We start from the raw sequence: 19,743 nt of genomic DNA, 5'->3' as shown, positions 1-19,743 counted from the left end.
ACACTACATACTGATATACACCTGAACATCAGCAGGAGAGGACTCTTTAAAGTAGAAACACTACATACTGATACCTGAACATCAGCAGGAGAGGACTCTTTAAAGTAGACACACTACATACTGATATACACCTGAACATCAGCAGTAGAGGACTCTTTAAAGTAGAGACACTACATACTGATATACACCTGCACTTCAGCAGGAGAGAACTCTTTAAAGTAGAGACACTACATACTGATATACACCTGAACATCAGCAGGAGAGGACTCTTTAAAGTAGAGACACTACATACTGATATACACCTGAACATCAGCAGGAGAGGACTCTTTAAAGTAGAGACACTACATACTGATATACACCTGAACATCAGCAGGAGAGGACTCTTTAAAGTAGAGACACGACATACTGATATACACCTGAACATCATCAGGAGAGGACTCTTTAAAGTAGAGACACTACATACTGATATACACCTGAACATCAGCAGGAGAGGACTCTTTAAAGTAGAGACACTACATACTGATATACACCTGAACATCAGCAGGAGAGGACTCTTTAAAGTAGAGACACTACATACTGATATAAACCTGAACATCAGCAGGAGAGGACTCTTTAAAGTAGAGACACTACATACTGATATACACCTGAACCTCAGCAGGAGAGGACTCTTTAAAATAGAGGCGCTACATACTGATATACACCTGAACATCAGCAGGAGAGGACTCTTTAAAGTAGAGACGCTACATACTGATATACACCTGAACATCAGCAGGAGAGGACTCTTTAAAGTAGAGACGCTACATACTGATATACACCTGAACATCAGCAGGAGAGGACTCTTTAAAGTAGAGACGCTACATACTGATATACACCTGAACATCAGCAGGAGAGGACTCTTTAAAGTAGAGACGCTACATACTGATATACACCTGAACATCAGCAGGAGAGGACTCTTTAAAGTAGAGACACTACATACTGATATACACCTGAACATCAGCATGAGAGGACTCTTTAAAGTAGAGACACTACATACTGATATACACCTGAACATCAGCAGGAGAGGACTCTTTAAAGTAGAGACACTACAACCTGAACATCAGCAGGAGAGGACTCTTTAAAGTAGAGACACTACATAGTGATATACACCTGGACATCAGCTGGAGAGGACTCTTTAAAGTAGAGACGCTACATACTGATATACACCTGAACATCAGCAGGAGAGGACTCTTTAAAGTAGAGACGCTACATACTGATATACACCTGAACATCAGCAGGAGAGGACTCTTTAAAGTAGAGACGCTACATACTGATATACACCTGAACATCAGCAGGAGAGGACTCTTTAAAGTAGAGACGCTACATACTGATATACACCTGAACATCAGCAGGAGAGGACTCTTTAAAGTAGATACGCTACATACTGATATACACCTGAACATCAGCAGGAGAAGACTCTTTAAAGTAGAGACACTACATACTGATATACCGGAACATCAGCAGGAGAGGACTCTTTAAAGTAGAGACACTACATACTGATATACCGGAACATCAGCAGGAGCGAACTCTTTAAGTAGAGACACTACATACTGATATACACCTGAACATCAGCAGGAGAGGACTCTTTAAAGTAGAGACACTACATACTGATATACACCTGAACATCAGCAGGAGAGGACTCTTTAAAGTAGAGACACTACATACTGATATACACCTGAACATCAGCAGGAGAGGACTCTTTAAAGTAGAGACACTACATACTGATATACACCTGAACATCAGCAGGAGAGGACTCTTTAAATTAGACACACTACGTACTGATATACACCTGAACATCAGCAGGAGAAGACTCTTTAAAGTAGAGACACTACATACTGATATACACCTGCACATCAGCAGGAGAGAACTCTTTAAAGTAGAGACACTACATACTGATATACACCTGAACCTCAGCAGGAGAGGACTCTTTAAAGTAGAGACACTACATACTGATATAAACTTGAACATCAGCAGGAGAGGACTCTTTAAAGTAGAGACACTACATACTGATATACACCTGAACATCAGCAGGAGAGGACTCTTTAAAGTAGAGACACTACATACTGATATACACCTGAACATCAGCAGGAGAGGACTCTTTAAAGTAGAGACACTACATACTGATATACACCTGAACATCAGCAGGAGAGGACTCTTTAAAGTAGAGACGCTACATACTGATATACACCTGAACATCAGCAGGAGAAGACTCTTTAAAGTAGAGACACTACATACTGATATACACCTGAACATCAGCAAGAGAGGACTCTTTAAAGTAGAGACACTACATACTGATATACACCTGAACATCAGCATGAGAGGACTCTTTAAAGTAGAGACACTACATACTGATATACACCTGAACATCAGCAGGAGAGGACTCTTTAAAGTAGAGACACTACACCTGAACATCAGCAGGAGAGGACTCTTTAAAGTAGAGACACTACATAGTGATATACACCTGGACATCAGCTGGAGAGGACTCTTTAAAGTAGAGACACTACATACTGATATACACATGAACATCAGCAGGAGAGGACTCTTTAAAGTAGAGACACTACATACTGATATACACCTGGGCATCAGCAGGAGAGGACTCTTTAAAATAGAGACACTGCATACTGATATACACCTGAACCTCAGCAGGAGAGGACTCTTTAAAATAGAGGCGCTACATACTGATATACACCTGAACATCAGCAGGAGAGGACTCTTTAAAGTAGAGACGCTACATACTGATATACACCTGAACATCAACAGGAGAGGACTCTTTAAAGTAGAGACGCTACATACTGATATACACCTGAACATCAGCAGGAGAGGACTCTTTAAAGTAGAGACGCTACATACTGATATACACCTGAACATCAGCAGGAGAGGACTCTTTAAAGTAGAGACACTACATACTGATATATACCTGAACATCAGCAGGAGAGGACTCTTTAAAGTAGAGACACTACATACTGATATACACCTGAACATCAGCATGAGAGGACTCTTTAAAGTAGAGACACTACATACTGATATACACCTGAACATCAGCAGGAGAGGACTCTTTAAAGTAGAGACACTACACCTGAACATCAGCAGGAGAGGACTCTTTAAAGTAGAGACACTACATAGTGATATACACCTGGACATCAGCTGGAGAGGACTCTTTAAAGTAGAGACACTACATACTGATATACACATGAACATCAGCAGGAGAGGACTCTTTAAAGTAGAGACACTACATACTGATATACACCTGGGCATCAGCAGGAGAGGACTCTTTAAAATAGAGACACTGCATACTGATATACATCTGAACCTCAGCAGGAGAGGACTCTTTAAAATAGAGGCGCTACATACTGATATACACCTGAACATCAGCAGGAGAGGACTCTTTAAAGTAGAGACGCTACATACTGATATACACCTGAACATCAGCAGGAGAGGACTCTTTAAAGTAGAGACGCTACATACTGATATACACCTGAACATCAGCAGGAGAGGACTCTTTAAAGTAGAGATGCTACATACTGATATACACCTGAACATCAGCAGGAGAGGACTCTTTAAAGTAGAGACGCTACATACTGATATACACCTGAACATCAGCAGGAGAGGACTCTTTAAAGTAGAGACGCTACATACTGATATACACCTGAACATCAGCAGGAGAGGACTCTTTAAAGTAGAGACGCTACATACTGATATACACCTGAACATCAGCAGGAGAAGACTCTTTAAAGTAGAGACACTACATACTGATATACCGGAACATCAGCAGGAGAGGACTCTTTAAAGTAGAGACACTACATACTGATATACCGGAACATCAGCAGGAGCGAACTCTTTAAAGTAGAGACACTACATACTGATATACACCTGAACATCAGCAGGAGAGGACTCTTTAAAGTAGAGACACTACATACTGATATACACCTGAACATCAGCAGGAGAGGACTCTTTAAAGTAGAGACACTACATACTGATATACACCTGAACATCAGCAGGAGAGGACTCTTTAAAGTAGAGACACTACATACTGATATACACCTGAACATCAGCAGGAGAGGACTCTTTAAATTAGACACCTACGTACTGATATACACCTGAACATCAGCAGGAGAAGACTCTTTAAAGTAGAGACACTACATACTGATATACACCTGAACATCAGCAGGAGAGAACTCTTTAAAGTAGAGACACTACATACTGATATACACCTGAACCTCAGCAGGAGAGGACTCTTTAAAGTAGAGACACTACATACTGATATAAACTTGAACATCAGCAGGAGAGGACTCTTTAAAGTAGAGACACTACATACTGATATACACCTGAACATCAGCAGGAGAGGACTCTTTAAAGTAGAGACACTACATACTGATATACACCTGAACATCAACAGGAGAGGGCTCTTTAAAGTAGAAACACTACATACTGATATACACCTGAACATCAGCAGGAGAGGACTCTTTAAAGTAGAGACACTACATACTGATATACACCTGAACATCATTAGGAGAGGACTCTTTAAAGTAGAGACACTACATACTGATATACACCTGAACATCAGCAGGAGAGGACTCTTTAAAGTAGAGACACTACATACTGATATACACCTGAACATCAGCAGGAGAGGACTCTTTAAAGTAGAGACACTACATTCTGATATACACCTGAACATCAGCAGGAGAGGACTCTTTAAAGTAGAGACACTACATACTGATATACACCTGAACATCAGCAGAAGAGGACTCTTTAAAGTAGAGACACTACATACTGATATACACCTGAACCTCAGCAGAAGAGGACTCTTTAAAGTAGAGACACTACACCTGAACATCAGCAGGAGAGGACTCTTTAAAGTAGAGACACTACATAGTGATATACACCTGGACATCAGCTGGAGAGGACTCTTTAAAGTAGAGACACTACATACTGATATACACCTGAACATCAGCAGGAGAGGACTCTTTAAAGTAGAGACACTACATACTGATATACACCTGAACATCAGCAGGAGAGGACTCTTTAAAATAGAGACACTGCACACTGATATACACCTGAACATCAGCAGGAGAGGACTCTTTAAAGTAGAGACACTGCATACTGATATACACCTGAACATCAGCAGGAGAGGGCCCCTTCGATCTGTACCTAACAAATATGTTTTGTTAATTTCGTTGAATATGATTTCTAGGCCTGGATCTCAACAATACTTTATATAGAACAGTATTTTAATACTGCAATGTTATACTTCCTACAGCAGTGTATGTTGTTTGTCACCATGTTAAACAGGAAGTACAGCTGCTGTGATGCGATACAAAAACAAATAAACGTAAACTTTTAAACATTGTTTTTTTTTCAAGATTCAAGGCTTTTATTGTCATTCGTACATGGCTACAGTGTGGTGATGTCGATGGAAATCTTAGGTCCCAGGCTCTTCCAACAGTGCAACACAATAAAACTGATAAAATAGTGAAAGTAAATACAATAAAATATAGAAGTAATGCAAGGAGAGTCTATATACAAGTGATAAATAATGTGTGCAGGACTCACCTGATCAGGGGCAGTGATCTCGAACAGGTCCAGTCTGTTGTTGTTCCACTGCCGGATCACTCGGGATAGTTTCTCTCGCTGTTCCTCCTCTGGCATTTTCCCAAATTATCCTCAAAGACTTTACCTCGCTGAGATCCTCCAGAGAAACTCTGAGACTGACAGGGAAAGTCTCTCTGGGTGTTGATGTATTGTTTGGGAGGACCCCACCCCTCCGTCAGTGATAAACACCCCCTTTCCGAGCCTCATTAACGGGTCAGTGGTTCCTCGTTATGTGAGGCAAACAGTTTCTAATCATAATCCCCTCCCTTCTTTATAATCCCCGGCAATTTAATCTGACACTTTCTTTTTCCTCTTTAATCAGATATTTTACAGCAGGAAGAGTTTGTTTGTATTTCTAAGCTGATATGTGACCTTTAAAATTAGTGGACAATTATTAAGACTTTTAGGAACGAAAACAGTGAGAATTCTATTATTACAGTTTCTTATATCTGAATATTTTCTTGTTGTTTGGCTCTTTTTTTACGACACTGAACCAGCAGTAAATTACTCTTTACAGATGCAGAATATTAGCTTATACACAATATATATCAACTATAAATTAACTGCAATATAAAAGATATCCAGCAGCATTAATGCATCTAAAATCTAAAATGTGATTTTGAAATGAGCTAATACGCACAATAAGTATTTCACTTAGTTATTTTAAGTTAATTTGATGCCAATACTTATACACTTTAACTTCAATATAATTTGAAATGAAGGACTTGTACTACTTTAAGTAAAAACACTAAGTAATAGGGCTGGACTAATTGCATTTAGTTTGACTGATATGATTTGCAATGTGAGGTAATCTGGGCCAAAATGTTTCTTTATTTAGTTTGTATAATTACATCTGCAGCTCTACTTCACATATTTACACATATTGTTGCCATATTATGCAATTTGTAGTCCATTTAGCAATATCTTTAAAATGATCATTAAGCGTGCAGCCCTGCTGAATAATTCTGCCACCACTGTTACATTTCTGTTTTGGGTAAAAAAGGGTTTAAACAGATGAATTGACAGTGAAAGCACTTGTTGTTTTGAATGTTTAAACAGTGCTGCAGACGTCATCATGAGGACTGCAGATGGAAATTAGCTATTAGCTCAAATCTGGCATAATTCATCTCTTCTCTTTTCTGAGATTCATGTATTTGTATGCATGGTCCTTGCTGAAATAAATACATAATAACCCGGATGTTTCCGCCTGAGAGGATCTATGTTTCTCATGCTCAGCCTCAGTGAATCCAGTCCATGTTCCATGTCTCCCATTCAGCTTCACCACATTATGTAGGTCAGCTTTTGTTGGTGCTGTGAAGCTTTCTGGGTAAACATACAATAGAAACAAAAGCTCTAACAAAACTTACCCTTAATTATATTCACAGTTTAACTTTTAAAAGATAACTGAACAATCATGGTTATTGTTGTCTGGTTGTTGGGAAATGCAGAGAAGATGCCCTTCAGTACAAGAAAATGTGTGATACTGCATCAATTATCTAATTAAAACACAAACCTACAGCACATCTGCATTATTCTTTGTATTCATGTATTTAATATATTTGTAATCTTGCAATTTTTTGTATTAAAGGGGCCCTACTCTGCTTATTTTCAGGTTAGTATTAAGTGGCTCTACGGGACATGTTAGCTCAATGTTGAAAAAGCTCCAAACCAGGGCCCAGTTTGCTCTGATTGGTTAGCTGGCCGGCTCTGTTATGATTGGTCAACCGCTTAAAAGATGTCCCACCCCTTAGCCAATCACGTACAATGTGTTGGAGTACTTTAGGAGGAAAGTAAATACAAATCATTGATCAAAATGTTGACATTGACACAAAATAAAACACAAATAAATCAAAATAAAAAAAGCATCAAGTTGCATTGGGTTGAAGTAGTAGGAAAAACAAACATGCTTTGTGGCAAAGCCTTTAATTGACATTGCCCTCCATGCAAGCGTGCCGTCAGCAAAGTTACAAACAAAAATTGCACAAGAGTATTTGTTATTATATCATCTTTTTATTAATGTTATCTACTTTTCAATATCATCTTTTTTAACAGCTATATCCACAAAATATTAACAGTGTGCAAGAAAACATGAGTTATGGCACATCAGAGAACAGTTACAAAAAATAGATATATTTTCTTCATAATCAATCAAGGCAAAAAGATACATATACTGTATGCATACACAGGAGATCAGAACACAAAGGACGAGTCTCGGGAACGGCTCAGGGCGGATTCAGCCATGTTTGATTTCGTAGTCAGCCGGTGAGGAGCCTCAACTCTCGCCTGCTTTGAGTCACAACACCAGGGGATTTCCATCTCAAGCTTCATGTTCTACTTTAACACTGTTCATTCTGTCGACCTGACAACCCCAAGACCAGCATCAACACAATATACGCCACTATAAGGCAAACCAACCAATCAGAGAAGCCGTCAGCCAAACCAGCAATTTAGGTCGTCTGTCTCTCTGATTTTAAGCTCAACCAGCCATGGAATGACTGAAATGACAATAATGGTAAAAAATAGAATCTGTCAGACATATCCAGAACAACATCAGTGTGTGTATGTGTGTGAGCTGATATGTGTGCATGCTTGTTTCATGTTGTGTGATTCTCGTGCAGTTGTAATTTGAAATGCATTTTTCAAAGAAATGACTGCCTCTGATTTCCTCGACAAGAAATTGCCCAATTTTGAAGTATATATTTCTGGGGAAGAACACAGATGAGTTATTCTGCATTACTTCCTGTGTGTCACTGCAGTCAAGTTTCTGTTTGTATAGTTATTATATTTCGAACAACTCTACAATTAACTCTAGATAAAGGGACATATCTAATGTAAAGGTATGGTTTAACCTCTTGGGAAATACCATTAATGGATTTATTGCAGGGAGGTTTAGAGAAGATGTTTACCACTTCATTATCTGTTTGCTCAAATTGAATGACAGCCAGAAGCTGGTTATCTTAGCTTAACACAGCTTTAATTGAATACTCGATTCTGATTGGTCAATTTGGACATATCAATCCAATGACAGAATTTCCGCCAATGTAACGTCAGCGGTGAAATCAGACAGAAAGATCCCCAGACAGACAGTAAGTCAACACTTGCCCATAAAGCAAGCCTACCACTATTTTCTTTGAACCCTGCTCAAATGAAAAAAGAAAGGGTATAACTCTGGATATCCAATGGCGTCACACACAAAATCCTGAAGTTGTATTTCAACACTTTGTCAAATTGGCTTCAATGTCCTGGATTTGCTCTTACACTTAAGCTAAGCTAACTTGCTGCCAGCTTAACTTTATACAGAGAAACATTGGGGTTGCTTTAATGGCTTTGATGAGCGGGGAAAACAAGCTGAACACATTTTTTGATTTTCTGGGTTGTTTTTGGTCATTATTGGTCATCACATTAAAAATAGCTTCCCATTATTGTATATTCCTACAAGGCCCTTCTTTCCTCTTCTTAAAGATGAGCACAGTAGCATCTGAGTGAGAGGAGGCCGTACATCAGAGGTGTCAAACTCAAGGCCCGGGGGCCAAATCCGGCCCGCGACTTCATTTAATGTGGCCCCACAAGAGCTTGCAAAGAATATAATATGTTTGTAATACGGTTACATGGCGATTTACAGAAGCACGTTGCCCATAAACTACATGTCCCACAATGCATCTCAAATTTGACTTTTCTCAGATTTGAATTTTTTTCTTCTAAATATGCATTTTTTCCTCAGAATTGACTTTTTTTTTTCAAAATGTCTTTTAAAATCGTGTTGTGACGTTCTCACTGAAGAGACTTGCAATTATTTGCCCTAGACTTCTGCTTTCAGACGTAGTTAAATATGAAGTGTTTACCCTATCCGATAATAATTCAATGCAGAGGCAATGATGTAATATAATACATTAGTTTATATATATATTAAATATTTATGAATTTTTTATAGTCTTAAAGTTACAACCGGCCCTTTGAGTGCAACCATAATGCGAATGTGGCCGTGATGAAATTGAGTTTGACACCCCTGCCGTACATATTGCACAACGTGTCCTCTGCTCAGGTCAGACTCATCCTGACCTGCCATTGGAGGGCTGAGTGATAGTAACATCATTATGTGGAGATACTGTGCCTTCTTACACACTGTGTGTCTCTCAAAAACACACACTGAAATGCACATACATGCTATTCCTTTAAAGACACATTCAAAGATTTGTCAAGGGTACCTCATAATCATTTAATTCCGTCGCAAACATGCCCAAAAGTTGCCCCCTGCCTGCTTTGTCTCTGTGCACACTGCTCAACAGTTCGCACCGCTTCTAATAGAAACTCAGCAGGAGGCTCATGATCAAATAGCCTAACAGAAAAAAGCAGTCGATTCAACTCCCCTGAGATTCATCAGCAGTCGTAAGTCTTGTACGTTACAGCTGACAAAAGCCTCGGCTAAATGCTCCAATGTAAATATGATTGCACACATCTTTTCAGGGATCAAGCATCAAAAGCAGCACGTGTCATTTAGTGCTCCTTTAAGCTTTGACTTCGGGCAATCAAACCTAAAACAACAACAGCAAGAGAGTGTGTTATGCGAATGAGTGTGTGTTGTCCTAAATGCAGACCATAACCAACACTTGAGAACAGCGTTGCTGCTCCGGTGTTAAAGGAGGTTGGTTTTTGCCACCGTGAAGAGGTCGTTGGTTCAGGACACGATAATAAACCTAACAGTTGTTTTGTTTCTATCAGATGTTTTGTTTTTGTATCTATGGTTTAAACCAGTGGTTCTCAAATGGGGGTACGCGGACCCCTAGGGGTACGTTGGAGTACTGCAGGGGGTACGTGAGATTTATTTTATGATAATGAAAAAAAAGATAAGATAAATATACCAATTTTAGGAAAAGTAACGAAGTTTGAGCAGTGTGGGTTTTATATTAATAGACTAGAGTTACACATATTTCAAAACGTGAAGTGTAATAACTGCAGTTGCCTCATGTCAGAATGACAACGATCCTCAGTGAAGCACAAGCCCATGTTTCACTACATTGTAAGTACAACTTATTAAAAAGATCAGTTCAATGCAACTAATGTCGTCTCAGTGTTATTGCATGATGTTCAAATTGGTTTGCCATGAATTTAGTGATGGATTGTAAACATTTGAAATGTAGCATTTAAGTGTTTCTCAGTTACAAGGTTGTTGTTTTAATAAATCAGACACTGATGGTGCATCGCTGTACTGTACCTCTTTAGGCCTTTTGTCCCTAGCAAATCGTTTTTGTGCTGATCAGGGGTATTTTTTTTTCAAAGGGGGTACATTATTGAAAAAAGTTTGAGAATCACTGGTTTAAACAATCCTCTATCCCAAGCCTCTAAATCCTGAATGAGAAAAAGAAGAAGAAATGAAGACAGATATGTGACTGACCGAACAAAAAAAGTAGTACTAAAAAAAATCCAACATCCAGAGAGGGAGGTTCTGTGTCTAGATTGTGTATCTTACAAACACTGTACAGGGAACTACTCAACTCACCAGGCTCCATGGACTCCATAGACAGAAGAAACTCACAAACAAACCCATAACAGCTACTCTTCAATGTATCACTTCTGAATCTGCACATGTCTGAAATAAAGTTTATACAGTTAGTTTGTTTCTCTTTACTTCATTTTTTCTTTCACTTCAACTTCAGCTTTTACAATCACGTTTGGTTTGTCAGAGAGAGGAGCATTGTGGAGGAGAGGAGGACAGAGGAAACCGTGTATCGACTGCTGGCTGTTACCGACCCAGCCTCTGACCCCAAACTCTCAGACTGGTTTAGCCAGGTTGCTTTGATGTACTGTGGTTCCCTCTTCCTCTACTGTAGATGCAAACAAAGCAAACACCTTTATCTTTTCACTATCTAATGCATTATATCTTCTTTTCCATCCATTAACATTATAAAAACTGCCAATTCAAACACACAAACAAAAGTGAAGAAGGCAGGAAAGGGAAAGGTTAATCTAAACGTTTTAAGACAGCATCACTTTTACTTTTTCAGTTTGGGTTTTCCCCTCCAGCCATGCAGTCCTTGCAGACTGTAAAGGTGTGGTCAGTGCGCGACCTCGGGGTAAAGCACAGGGCGGCTAGATTAAGATACTTCTGTTATCTGCTTATAGGTGATACCCCTAGACAACTAGATCTCCTGTTGTTTGATTAATAGTAGCATCTAGCCTCAAACAGGAAGAGAAACGTGACCAGCCAGGGGCAACACCTATCTCAAAGCAAACCAATAATTAAAATAAAGTATTATATTTATCTGTTAAATAATGCTTCAACAAAATATCGCAACATACATGTAGTTCACACAAAAGTATTTCTTAAGAAAATTGCAGTAAGCGTCCAGGGTTAATAGCTCGAGTGTTTGGAGAGCAGTTAACTATGTTCTGCTGTAGATCTGATGTCACGTTAGACTTTGATCTCAACCAACAGCAGCCATATTGAACCGCAGTGAAAACGGTGACATCAGATCAGCACCGAGGGACGACTTTCTGCACAGGTTGGCACAGCTGGATGTTTTGCCAAAGGCTGCAGACGGCCGCAGTGAGGCCACAGGCAGAGGTCTGTTGGATGGGAACATGCTAGTTTGAAAAAGGCAAAGGCTTCAGCCACTTGCTCCGAAATTACCCGCCATGATTTAGCACAATAGGTTTGTAGGCAAAGCTCTCAGGCCTGTTTTAACTCCCTGTTTGGGAGCGCCAACCGTTCATTTCTGTTGCCAACATGCATCCTCCCACTCCTCGCCTATGGCACTGCAGTCCATCCTTTAAACAACCCCTTCATTTTTTGACAAAAGAAGGAAAGAAATCCGGTTTTCTTACTGATAAATAATGTCCAAATCCCTTTCAAAGTTAAGCTGACACTTGTAGTTAATTAACCGAATATAACCAAAAGCACCTTGGATCATACTCAGTGATATACTGATCTCAGCCACCAAGAGAACGAGATACCTGCCCCCTAGCTGTGGCTCCGGAGTATGGCGCTTTTCCAGAGTGGCTATTTTTGGAGTGTGTGTGTGTTTCTGTATGTCTTTGTAGGCTTGAAATGTGTGCTTGCATGAGTTTGAGGATCATTTTAAGTATTGAATGTGTGCATTTATATGTGCCTGTATGTGCACAAGTGTATATAAGTGTGTGTGAGTGTGTGTGTGTGTGTCAGAAGACGGCTATAGGATGATGCAGGGCTTCTTGTCCTTGAAAGGGTTGTCAGAGGTGGGAATCCCGACCAGCAGAGGGTCGGTACGAGCGTGCTGCTCACAGTAACTCATCAGGTCTGCTGCCGCTTTAGACACCTGCAGAAGAAGAAGGGGGGGGGGGGGGGGGGGGGGGGGGGGGGGGGGGGGGGGGGGGGGGGGGGGGGGTGAGCAGGTATTTAAGTGGTGCCCAGAGTCTGAAAACTAGATCAGGAGCGTTCAGCTTCCTCCTTTCTGTGGAACCAACTTCCTGTTTTAATTAGGGAGGCAGACAGTGTTTTTTGTACAGGCTAAAGACACAACGTGGACATAACATTAACATATAGGAGATGACATTTCCATCTCAGACAAAAATAAAAATAAATAAAACAGAAGAAATAAAGATACAGTCAGTAGGATCACTTCAACATTTCACAAACAAATATAGGTTGACAACCAAAAACCACCAAAAACACAACATGGAAAGCATATTTATTGTTCCTTTAATCCCACTCTTCGTTAGAGCTCATTAATTCCCATTTCATGGCGTGTTGATCCACCCTTTGATTTTTGTGGCAATAATTTTTTCCAAAACAGATTGTATTTGTAATCTACTCTTCAAACACCTTAAATTAAGAAATACTCCTTGATTGAGTTTTAAAAATATGTATATTTTAGCCGGAAGAATAGTTGTATTTATTAACTGTGTGCGGTCTTCATCTAAAAGCCCAAGTAAAATATTAAAGGGTTTAAATGTAAATTCAATATTGAGTGTCTTCAGCCAATTTTGAATCTTAGACCACAGACTTGCAACATGGACAATACAAAAAATAATGCATCTGGGCTGTTGTGGTGTTGAAGACCTTCCTTTTTAGTCAAGCCTATAGTTTTACCCAATGTTTGTCCTACATTTGATGGCATTTACTCTATTGTTTTATTGTGTTTTCACTCTCTTTTTGTTTTATTTGTCTTATATTACATTTTTTACATTGCATTTAGCTGACGCTTTTATCCAAAGTGACTTACAATAAGTGCATTCGACCAACTTGAAGAAAACAGAATCATAAAGTACATCAGGTTTCATAGAGCCAAACATTTCAAGTGCTACTCAACTGGCTTTAGATAAGCCAGCCCTTTATTAGTATATAAGTGCTTTGTTAATAGTTCTATCGCTCGAAGTGGAGTCGAAAGAGATGAGTTTTCAGTCTGCGCCGGAAGATGTGCAAGCTATCTGCCGTCCTGATGTCAATGGGGAGCTCATTCCACCATCTTGGAGCCAGGACAGCAAACCCACGTGTTTTTGCTGATGGGAACTTGGGTCCCCCTCGCAGCGAGGGTGCAGCGAGTCGTTTGGCTGATGCAGAGCGGAGTGCACGTGCTGGGGTGTACGGTTTAACCATGTCCTGGATGTAGGAAGGGTCAGATCCATTCGCAGCATGGTACGCAGTGTCTTGAGGTGGATTCTAGCAGTTACCGGAAGCCAGTGAAGGGAGCGGAGGAGCGGAGTGGTGTGGGAACATGTAGGAAGGTTGAAGACCACTTATATGTCGCGTTCTCTATCTATATTATTTTCTTGTAATAGTATTTATCTGTTAAAACTTGAATCTATGTCGTTAATCTGAAAACCTCGCTGAGACCAACGTTTCTTGTGACATTGGGCGATATAAATAAACTTTGATTTGATTTGGAGAGGAGAAAGGAGGAAGGGGAAGAAATAGTAAGGAGAAAACAATCAGATGAATGATCACTTCCACATATATCTCCTCCTACCTTAATGCGTTCGATCCCTGCCTCGATTCTCAGCTGTTCCACCAGTTTCCTGGCCTGGGCGATATTATTAGTGGTAGACATACTGATCCATCAGAATACACCAACACAGGAGAAAACTGAATAAGAGACAGAGAGAGAGAGAGAAAGATAATGCAGATGAGTTTGGAGCAATGTGCACGTTCGACCCGGCGTGCTTTCAATACGTTGTGTCTTCTGTTTCCCTCGGACGATCTGACATAGAAGTCAAATTACTTCTGGTTTGGAAATGCACATTTAAATTAAAGCAAATATATTGTGTGTGCATATATGCTGTATTTAATCACATAACGTTGTTGCAGTTGGTCAACTTATTGATTGTTGTTACGTTAATTTACCCTCAAACTGTATCTAAAGTTATTTCATTATATGCCACTTTGACTTTTCAGAGGGAAATACATTTGACTAAACGTAAAGGTCACCTATTATGCAAAACATTAAACCACAGTACATAGATTACTTTAAATACAAATGCTGTACCACATTACATTGCAGCACACATGTTAATGCTTTGGTGCAAGCTCCAAAGGTAATGAGATTATACCTTTAAGGGTCGCTGCATAATTATTCATTTTAGTTTTGTTACCTTTGTTAATGATACTTTTGTAGTTTATACATGCTTTTACTGCTTCTAGCTCTGTGGAATATATTCAGGGCTAGGAAAGGAATGTTTTTACGAGTCAACGATGAAATTATTACATTTAATCCTGGGTTTACTTACATACATATGAATGTATATGAACATTGGTTTTACACTGCTCCTCTGATTTATGAACTGATTTTGGGAGGTGGGAAGTAACTAAGTACATGTACTCAAATACTCTACTTAAGTACAGTTTTGAGATACTTGTACTTTACTTGAGTATTTCCATTTGAAGTTACTTTGTACTTCTACTCCACTACAATTCAGAGGTAAATGGTGTACTTATACTCCACTACATGTATTTAATACCTTTAGTTACTTCACAGATCTGGATGAATGATGTGAAATATAACCAAGTGTTAAATCAGACTTTAGTTCCACCTGGAGTAAATCCACCAGCTACCCTGCAGTATACAAAGTCATTCAAACTAGCTGCACCTTTACCAGCTTTGAGAACACTTTCATGATCAATCATTATCAAACATATCATATATAATATTCTGAAATGGACCAATCTGCACAACGACTACTTTTACTGTCGCTACTTTCACTATATTTTGATGAGAATACTTTTCTACTTTACTTGAGGAACATTTTGAATGCAGGACTTTTACTGTAACAGAGTATTCCTACACAAGATCTGAGTACTTCTACTTTTACTCAAGTACAAGATCTGAGTACTTCTACTTTTACTCAAGAACAAGATCTGAATACTTCTACTTTTACTCAAGTACAATATCTGAGTACTTCTACTTTTACTCAAGTACAAGATCTGAGTACTTCTACTTTTACTCAAGTACAAGATCTGAGTACTTCTACTTTTACTCAAGTACAAGATCTGAGTACTTCTACTTTTACTCAAGTACAAGATCTGAGTACTTTTACTAGTACAAGATCTGAGACTTTAGTTTTACTCAAGTACAAGATCTGAGTACTTCTAGTTTTACTCAAGTACAAGATCTGAGTACTTCTAGTTTTACTCAAGTACAAGATCTGAGTACTTCTAGTTTTACTCAAGTACAAGATCTGAGTACTTCTAGTTTTACTCAAGTACAAGATCTGAGTACTTCTAGTTTTACTCGAGTACAAGATCTGAGTACTTCTAGTTTTACTCGAGTACTTCTCCCACCTCTGCTGATTTTTAATAGCTGTATTTATGGGGTCGTATGGCCTCAGTTGACGAAGCTATAGCACCACCGTGAGGTTACTGAATGATAGTACAGCATTATTAATGAGTGATCAATAAACACTTTATGGAGATGATATACACAGTATAACTTAGGCTGGAGCTGAACTATTTTCAAAAAATAACTTGAAATACTTTCTTTACATTATGTTTAGATGTATGTTAAGTATTCATGATAAATAATTGTTGGCTTAACAGAGACAATAGAGTGTTACCTGGCTGGTGGTGGCAGACAGGACTCTCGTGAAAACGTGACTGGATGGAGATGTTAGCGGTGCAGGAATGACAAGAAAACAATTCAATGCCAAGTCAAAACGCCGGAGCTGGACTGCAGGTGAGCTCGCATTGGCTTGTCCCTGTAAAAAAGGAAAGACACAAGAGGCGTGAGATGAGTGTTTTTCCAGTGAGGTTACAGAAAACGTTAGTCTTGTCCATTTGCAGTTTTGTACAACTGGGCTTTTTTAAATGATTCATAACACCGATCCCATCTGGATTTAAGATAGTTGCTGTTGAAAGTGAAATCTGCCTTAAAACTGTGAAATCTGCCTTAAAACTGTGAAATCTGCCTTAAAACTGTGAAATCTGCCTTAAAACAGTCATTTGTAGTTGAAATTAACACTGAATTTTAATCTAAAAACTTGAATGTGAACTCAGAAATATGCTTTTCAGCGGGACAAATAAAATTGTAGTTCAAGTTTTCATAATTGATTTTATATAATGAGATTGGAACTTGCTTGAATGCCAAACTGTCATCATCATCTTCTTATCATTCACATCATGCCATCTGTCACCAAAACCAGTGATACCATTATAATCCATCAGATAGGACAGCCCTGCATTTCCGATCCAAAAAAGGAGGTCCATTTATACCTGTGCTGTCATAGAGTTATTACAAAAAAAACCTTCATAAACCTCCTGCTTCTTTCTTTCACTTAGCACAGCGTAGAAGTTTCCCTCAGTGCATAACATCGAGTGTTACGACTGTCTCTCTCTGTCTGTCGCCCTCTCCAGGGAGGAGAGTCCTGCTTTAATTACTCCTAATGTGGAGCAGCTCAGAGAATCATGTCTGTAATTAGAGCTGTGTGTGTGTGTGTGTGTGTGTGTGTGTGTGTGTGTGTGTGTGTGTGTGTGTGTGTGTGCGTGTGCGTATGTGTGTGCGCACATGCATTTGTATAAATGCATTTCTATTACATCCAAACCTGACGCTATAAGTTAAATCCTCTTCACCCTGAGCCCAAATCTTACCCCTAAGTAGACCCTTAAACCCCTTTTTCTTTCTGTAGGTTGTATTCGCTTTTTGTAATTTCTCACACACATGCAGACTTGTTTTTGGCAGCATTGAATTGACCCCCATAATCCCCTGGAGATAAAGCTGTCGATAATGTCAAAGTATTGATTTTAGTATGCAAGCGGAGTGTCAAGTGATATCACTTTCTGGAAACGTAAACATGCCCGACGAAACATTTATTTAGATAAAACCAATTGATGCTGCATTTCTCTCATACATTATTGCACTATATACGCTCCCTTAATAGGATGCTTTAATAGCAACACTTGTATTTATCGGCCCTTGTATAGCAAGTTTCATATTGGAATACTTTGTATTAACAAACAGTCGGTAGGGGGTTATCACCCAACCCTGGAAACTACCCTAACATGAGTAAACAGTCTCAACCACATGCTCAAACTCAACTCAAGATGTTAACCCTGGGGTCCTGAACTGTACAATAACACTTGTGAAATAAAATAACGTCCACAGACAACAGCCTGAAAAAACTACCAGAAATGAACACTAACAAATGAAAACTACAAGCTTATTTGAGGATAGTTGTTGTTGTCAAACCCTCACCTGATTCTTCAAAAAGCCAAACACTTTTTCTTACAACAGTGTGGACATGTCAAAGTATTTGTTGACTTGCATCAACAATAAAAGCAAACGAACTCAGAGGCACAGGGGGCTACAAGTGAGAACGATGCTTTGCCTAAGTCTTTTTGAGTGCCTTGTTTTATTTAGCCTGTTGATTTCTCAAACTTTCTGCTATGGCGAAGGAAGCATAGCCTACACCTACAAACCAGCACACATAGAAGTTTCTGCCCCTCCACTGTCAAATCTCTCCTCTCATACGCCCTCAAATGTATTTGGTTTTCAATGTAAAGCCGATGACAAACATATAGGCTATACAGTAAACAGTTTATTTGTCAAGGCCTGGACACAAAGCATCACCAGAACTGGACAGGCCCCGATCAGGAGCCCATGCAGCCGCTCTGAAGACGCGCAAATATGCATGAATCCTTATTGATCCCAGCAGCTCCGGAGCTGATCGGGCCGCAGTACGGAACCATGTCCTCCGCTATAGGCCCTGCTTTCTGCTCTACCATGTGAAAACACAATGCGGGCATTTTGATGGAGAGAACAGCATGTCCTCTCTCTCCCATGGCTATCCACACTCACATACACACGCATACGCACAGTGCGCGCAAGCACACTCAGACCTTGTGCACATATCAAAGCTAGATATATTTTCCCAAGTGAATACCAGACTAGCTTCAGGTCTGCAAATAGGCCCCGGTTGTTATCCGTGGGAGCAGGGTGGTGACATGTTCAGAGGGAGGCAGGCTCCGGTGGCCAATGTGAACTCATCCAACGAGAATGGAGCGCATGACTTTATGTTCCGCTATTATGCTAATTGTCAGCACACGACCTTTTTGAGCATGTACAATCCAGAGGTTTTTTGGACACAGTGGCTTCTGGGTCCTCACAGTCCAGCCGAGCTGTCGGAAATCTTCCACTGACCCTGTCCCCAGTCCTCCCCTCCCTCTCTGCCGGCAAAGGGCTGGGGGAAACCGGATTCGTGACACTGATGAAGCCCCTCTCCGCTGCAGCCGCCCTCGGTGACGAGAAGCAGGGGTTGCAGAGGCACACAGACGCGTTACATTTCTTAAACACAAGGAGAAAAATACCCGAATATCTCCAAACTCACCTCCGAAAGCGCTGTATTTGTGATTTAAAGGGCCAGATCCGCTGCTTTCTCACCCTCTCTGCTGGTTCACTCCCCGTCTTCGCCGATCCAAACGCCTCCCCCTCCGCTACCAGTGTCTGTCCACTCCTCTACCCCCCTCCTCCTCCTCTTCCTCCTCCCTCCCTCCCTCCATCAGATCCGATGACAGCACCTTTAACCCAGGGGCTCCCAAACAAACACACACACACATCAACCGAGTGCAGCATCTACACAAGAGGGTATTTAATGGATATCTTTTTCAATGTTTTTAAGTCATATTTTTGGGTTGGGGAACGCATGTGCAGCCCTGTA

General features: G+C 40.0%; 2 protein-coding genes across 4 annotated transcripts in view; both read right to left on the bottom strand.

The window, feature by feature from the left end:
• The window catches only part of LOC117553278 (afadin-like), a 33,528-nt gene extending 27,746 nt beyond the window's left edge, over window positions 1–5,782 (bottom strand). Inside the window, exon 1 of the mRNA XM_034227154.1 lies at window positions 5,587–5,782. Within this exon, the coding sequence (XP_034083045.1) occupies window positions 5,587–5,682 (96 nt within the window). The 5' untranslated portion in view covers window positions 5,683–5,782. The remainder of the gene's footprint in view (window positions 1–5,586) is intronic.
• Window positions 5,783–11,262: 5,480 nt separating this feature from the next.
• On the bottom strand, window positions 11,263–19,538 carry LOC117553277 (guanine nucleotide-binding protein G(I)/G(S)/G(O) subunit gamma-7). 3 transcript variants are annotated; one of them, XM_034227151.1, is made up of 4 exons: window positions 19,414–19,538; window positions 16,648–16,788; window positions 14,568–14,683; window positions 11,263–12,917 (listed from the first exon to the last, which is right to left on the bottom strand). In XM_034227151.1, exons 3-4 carry the CDS (start codon window positions 14,646–14,648, stop codon window positions 12,792–12,794), a joined length of 207 nt encoding a protein of 68 aa, XP_034083042.1. In that variant the 5' UTR covers window positions 14,649–14,683; window positions 16,648–16,788; window positions 19,414–19,538; the 3' UTR covers window positions 11,263–12,791. The 3 variants fall into 3 exon arrangements, with proteins under 3 accessions (XP_034083042.1, XP_034083043.1, XP_034083044.1); XM_034227152.1 differs by lacking the exon at window positions 19,414–19,538 and adding an exon at window positions 18,970–19,407; XM_034227153.1 differs by lacking the exon at window positions 19,414–19,538 and adding an exon at window positions 19,135–19,407.
• Between the last annotated feature and the right edge of the window lie 205 nt (window positions 19,539–19,743).

This window comes from Gymnodraco acuticeps, unplaced genomic scaffold (assembly GCF_902827175.1).
Source record: "Gymnodraco acuticeps unplaced genomic scaffold, fGymAcu1.1, whole genome shotgun sequence".
Taxonomy (NCBI): Eukaryota; Metazoa; Chordata; class Actinopteri; order Perciformes; family Bathydraconidae; genus Gymnodraco; species Gymnodraco acuticeps.
This window is presented reverse-complemented; position numbering and strand designations above follow the sequence as displayed.